Source organism: Megalopta genalis, chromosome 18 (assembly GCF_051020955.1).
Source record: "Megalopta genalis isolate 19385.01 chromosome 18, iyMegGena1_principal, whole genome shotgun sequence".
Lineage (NCBI taxonomy): Eukaryota > Metazoa > Arthropoda > Insecta > Hymenoptera > Halictidae > Megalopta > Megalopta genalis.
In genome coordinates this window covers 627,956-633,955 of record NC_135030.1, presented here as the reverse complement: position 1 = coordinate 633,955, position 6,000 = coordinate 627,956, and the positions used below count along the sequence as shown (strand labels likewise).

Sequence of the window (6,000 nt, the reverse complement as noted above, 5' to 3'; positions counted from 1 at the left end):
TCGAAAGTCTTGAAAAACTAGGATATTCGAAATCTTTAATTGTTCGTAGCTAATAACATCGATTAATCGATTTTTATGAAATTTTCAGTATGCATATCTAAACGCATTGTTTCCATTTTCGTTCTGCGATCAGATAAGAAAGTAAAAAAAAAATAGAACGATATCTTTTTCACTTCAACCAGTCGAATGTTTTGAAAAATTTATTTACTCATTGTCTAGTAAACTAGCCAGTCTAACATTGAAGAAAAATTCAAATCATTCGGTGTCCAACTTTTAAAAAATTCTTGCGTTTTAAACAATCTCTTCGAAAAATATGCCATTATTGTAATTATACTATACAGTGGCCCATAAATAGGGGTTCTAAACACCTTCTAAACACAACTTTTTTAAAACTGAACTAAGTATACAGAGTGTCCCAAAAATGTCTCGCAATCCGAAAGTGGCGGGTTCCTCAGGTCATTCGAAGCAACTTCTTCCTTTACAAAAATGTTCTCCGAGGCACCGTTAACGAGTTATGAACGAAAAACAGCGACCAATAAGAATCGAGTACGGCCGACGCGAGGCGGCCCAGCCAACCAGCGCGCGAAGCCCAGTTCCGCTCATTGGCTCGGTCGCCTCGCGTCAGCCGAGCTCGCCTCTCATTGGTCACTGTTTTTCGTTAATAACTCGTTAACGGCGCTTCGGAGAAAATTTTTGTAAAGGAAGAAGTTGCTCCAAATGATCCGAGGAACCCGCCTATCATCTAAAAGAAATTCAAATGATTGAAATCCAAAAGTTATTGCACTTAAAAGGTGCGAATAATTTGCGTTACGACGAGTACGCTCGTCGAAAGCATCTAACCAGTTAAAAGGTGTCCGAATATCATCGTTACTCACACTATAGTAAAAATTCATCCTTCTCAATCAATTACGCGAGTCGTCGTCGCAGCCGGAGATCGTTACGGTTAGATGGTCGGCCGCGTAGTCGGAACGTACGAAAATAAGAAAAAACTGTCGTGCGCGTGAAACTGCATCGTCGTAGGAACGAGGCCTAATACCTTGAAGCCCGCATGTGGCCCGGCGGTGCCGGTCCCGAAGATCGCCGGGATCCCGGAGATGTTGGTGACGCGCGTGCCTGGATTCGACTGGATTCTCGTGCGCGCGTGGTGGCGCTCGCGGAGTGCTCTCGCGCGCAGTCGACGCTGACAGCCGACTGGGGTGGCGATGCTTTCGATAGTGGGGGACATCCTTGCTGACCGAGTGGGGCTGGCGGCTCAGGGGAAAACTGCGAACGCTGGAGCACGCGGGTTGCCGAGAGACAGGGGACGACCCGATGGTAGGGGATAGGGGTAGCTCTGAATCCCTTGAAACTCTGACGATGCTCTCTCTCTCGACTCAGTTCCGAAAGCAGAGCCAGAGCCGAGAGTACACTCGAGGCTTGTTCGTTTCGCGTACCGCGTCGCGTACAGCTTTCCGCTCCGCGCCGTTCCATTCCGCACTGTAGTACCGCAACTGCTCTGTTTTCGATCGTGGCCGTCGCGTTTTTCAGCCCGTGCCGTGACTGCTGTTCGCGTTCGGCCGTCGGAATCGCGGCGACGGTGTCCGGTGTACGATTCCCGGTGGTGACGTTCGACCCGTAGGTGACCCGCGTGTTCCTCTGGACCGCCGTCATCGCGACACCTCGAGACGCACGGACAACAGCTGTCCCACGTCTTGGTATGTCGCCAACGATTTTCCGCCACTCGTCAGCCGATAAATCGTCCACGTCAGCCGAGGATGAACGTTTTCGAGATACGTTGCTCTCGGATCGTTTGACGAGCGAGAAGGGATGGAAACGGGGACGAGTGCGTCGACGACGCACCCGAAAGCAGCCAGAAAACGCCGCAGCTGAATCGGCTCGCGCGAACACAGACGTCTTTCTCGCGGCCGGCGGAGTCTCCGCTCTTCTGCTCTTCTCTCTTTTTTGTCTTCCCGCTGGACATTTTCAGGAAGTCTTCGTAACACGCGGATTGCGTGTCGTGCTCGCGCCGTGTGTCGCGATGCGACGCGACGAGACGCGTTCGGCCGGTGACAACACGAGAGAGAGAGAGAGAGCTCGTCGATCAACATCGCCGAGCACGTGTGTGTCTGTGCGTCTGTCTGTGTGCGCGCGTGGCCGCGCGACGATATTCGAGCACACTCGAAACCGTCAAAGTCACGCTGGGCCCTTTCGGCGGCCCACGCTTTTGTTCGGAGCGCACGCGGCGGATATAGCGCGCGAGAGTCTCGCGAACGGGCATCTGGCATTTAAATCGAGATGATCATCGTGCGGCACCTTTGTCGCCGAGCGGACCCGTTTCATTTTAATATCTATCCGCGCGTCACACGCCACGTGCCTCGCGAACCTGTGTGCGCACTCCACCGTGTTTTTCTGTCGTTCCGCCTGTCCCTACCGCTGTTTACTTCATCTTCGTTTCAAAAAAAAAAAAGAAAAGTAAAATAGCCAAACCAACAACGAGAAGCTCGGCTCTGCCCCGGGAAAAACGTGTTCCCGGGCGCTGTGTTTTTCCCCTGGCGCGTTTTTCCACCGAATCTCGTGTCTCCGCGAAGTGGCGAAGCGAACGTCTGCTGTTGACACGGGCAACGACGGTTTCCGAAGCCGGAGCTTTTTTTTTTTTAAACGCGAGTTAATGGACCGCTTCTCTCTCTCTCTCTCACTCTTTCTCTCTTATACGCACACAGAGAAATCGAACAATCCGACGCAGAGACACGAAACACGGGTGTACACACACCGTTTAAGACAAAGCGGCCGTTCGATGCATATGCACCGGGGGGAGGAGGGGTGGGGGATTTAGTGTGCCGACTCGCAGATCCAATGATTAGAAGGCGGGAATAAACCGATTCGAAGATATACGGTTTCCGTGAACGCGGACCGCGCGATCTACTTTCCGTTGGCACCCGCGAAAACACTGTGCACCGCCTCGCGGCGCGACCGATACACAAATCTTGCGACAGTCCGCGGGAGCCGTTTTTATTTCACGCGTCGAAACCACCCCGACCGACTAATCCCGGCCGCGATTTATGAAGTCCGCGCGTGTTAGCCCCCGATAAACGCGATTCCCACGGAACGACACGGCGTGTGTAACGAGTTCCCCCGTTGCTTCGTATTTCACTGACACACCGTGCACCGGACTTTCATTTGATCGCGCGTACGCCGCCGTTGCCCGTGACGATTCGCCCGGACATTTTTAATTAACAACGATCCTTGGAACGTGCCCGAAACAACAAGCGACGCGGGGACGCTCGCGGCTCGCAAACACGACGCTCGCGATCCAGTGATCGTCCCGATCGATTTAAAGGGCCATACGTTTCTGCGAAACGCGGGGATGATTTATGCCGCGTCCTAAATACGTGATTTGCACGAACCAACCCCGATCGCGCTGGGCCGGCCGGTTCTCGCTCGACGACGAACGTTGAAATTCCGCTGGAAAATTACGACGAACCGTGCTCCGTTTCGATTACGGGCAAATCGTTCCTTTCTCGAAGCAGAACGTTGATCGACCCGCGGTTCATTATAGGCTCTCCGCGAATGGATATCATTCCCCGCAACAATACGTGTCGATCCTCTGCGATTATCTCGGTCCGCTCGGGGGCGATCGGCCTTCCAGGCTCCACTGGACGATCGCCGATTTTCGGCGAAGTATCCGACGCACGTTCGAGACTTTCGACGAGCCGCGAACGCGTAAATTTGGAGATCGAACGGACCGGACCCTGGGCGCGGGTTTCGCTCCGATTCAAGTTACATCGCCTTACAAGCGGCGAAGTTGAACGCGCCCGCTCGGCCGACGTTCCGCCTGCGGAGATTCAACCGGTCTTCTAAACTCCGATAATTGGCCCGGGCTGTATGCATTCGGTGGAATCGCATTAGCGGCCTCGGTTGCTCGCACGGAGAGATCCGCGCGTACAAAGAAAACCGAACCCGATCCGCTTTTCCATCGTCGGCTCTGCTCCGGGTGTATAGAATTCTAATCGCTGGAAAAGGGGACCAGGAGGGGGCGAAGGAGTGCGCTCTGTAAAGTTTGACGATCCTCTAACGAGGAACTCCGGTTTCACCGGCGGATCGGTGTAAAGTATCTTTACGGGATTTGCAGAATGGTGAAACGATGAGAGAGGAGCCGCCGGTGCCGAGGGTGAATCGGCAACGTTCCAGGGTAAACTCGATGATGAATCTTCGATGAATAGGATCCGGCCGGGTGTAGTGACGTATCGCGCGGAAGTTCGGATCGATTCGCGGCAAGATAGAAGGGGCCACGAGGAGCTGCTACGATGCGCGTGAAAAGTTGACGAAGCCATGTGACACGTGTAAACTGAAATCCCGTGCGACGCCCGTTCCGCTGATGCTGGGACTGGACAACGACGTGGTCGGCATACGAATGGACCCCGTGCCACGGATGACAGCCGGCTGTTTTGCCAAGTGACAGTGCGAGTAGTTTTACGGGCGGCGGCGAGAAAAAAAGGAAGAAGAACGACAGGATCGTGATATCGAGCCGCCGGTGATACGCGGCCGGGGATTACTGTGAAAATTGTAGTAAATCAGTAGTGATGCCGTGATGGGCTGCAGTTCGGGTCCGTGCTATCTGGCTACGCTCCTAGCGGGTGGATTACTCTTGGTCGTCTTGTGCAGCGAGACATCCCAAGCGACACGTGAGTACACTATGTAAAGCGATATTAATATTGGTAGTGATAACACGCGGATCAAAGTGATTAGACGATCGGGATTTCGGATCGTCGGGTAATCAAAGTTACGGTTATCAATCGGATCTCGGCGGAGGTATACAAATACGATTCTACGTTCAAGTGAAAAGCTTGTTCCGATAACAGCGAATCGAACTCTTGGGTGCGAGAAGGCCGAGTGACAAGATTGAGTATCGGGAAAAAGAGTTTCCGAACATTATGAAAACAACAATTTCTTATACGTAGTGGAGAATATCTTAAAACTCTTTTTAAGATATTTAATTTCTTTAATTTTTTATATATAACTCTCTTCAATTTTTCTCCTTCTTATTTGATTAGATTAACATGAATTACGTAATAAATGAATGAAATTTTATTATTGATTATAATAACCTCAGGCTCTCCTTGTGTTAACATTGTTCTTTATCGTTTATGATTTTTATGTAATATCTGAGAATACGTACACGTTTAATATTCGAAAGCTTGTAATTTTTTAACAAGGAAACGAAAAACTGGTTATTCTCTTTATTTATTATTATTTTTATTTTATTATTAGTTATTCTCTTTATTTATTACTTATTTATTCTAAAGCCGGTTATTCTCCTCCGATCTATTCGGCTTCATCCGTAATATCTTCAATGTCACTTGGTTCATCCTCAAAACGGAATCAAACTCTGCAGATTCTGCATCTTCTGATAAATTGTTCTTCGAACTAATTTACTTCTTCGCTCGCGAAACTCATACTTTGAACGTCTTGTAGTTTTTCTGATATTTGTGATTTGTTTTCGTGCGATTGGAATTCGCATTGCGAAATTAGCTGGAAATGCGTTGCACTGTGAAAAGAATGAAAATTGTTCATAGCTTGTACCATAGCACGAACTAGGAAGAATACTGCCGCAACGTTGAATATTTAATACCGCAGTATTTTTTTGATCGTGAAGCGCTTGCTCTTTGCCGCAGGTTTCTTTCGATAAAAAAAGTTGAAGATCTACTCCATTTTGTTATTTTATTTGATCATAGTCTGATCATAGTGGCAACTTTGTAACACAGCTTTTCAGTTCTTTTTTAAATATAATTTAAAGATTTTATTCGAAGAATGCGAAGTCTCTTTTTACAGATATTTGAAAAAGTTGAAGCAACAATTTTCGACGAATAGACCCGTCACATGTGACAATATAACCCTGGACTTAATCTCTTTTGACACCCATGCGTCCTGATGAATGGAGGTCCTGAAGAGATTTGCTTTGCTGCTCATAAAGATTAACACTCAATTCTTTCCGGCATGCGGAATGGATATTAGTGTAACACT

At 49.1% G+C, this 6,000-nt stretch overlaps 1 protein-coding gene across 1 annotated transcript in view; it reads left to right on the top strand.

Annotated features, from left to right (window-relative positions):
• Positions 1 to 1,360: 1,360 nt before the first annotated feature.
• The window catches only part of LOC117228494 (teiresias), a gene marked incomplete at its 3' end in the record, with an annotated part of 602,901 nt that continues 598,261 nt past the window's right edge, over positions 1,361 to 6,000 (top strand). Inside the window, exons 1-2 of the mRNA XM_076527291.1 lie at positions 1,361 to 1,694; positions 4,109 to 4,661. Coding sequence (XP_076383406.1) covers positions 4,568 to 4,661 — 94 coding nt within the window. The remainder of the gene's footprint in view (positions 1,695 to 4,108; positions 4,662 to 6,000) is intronic.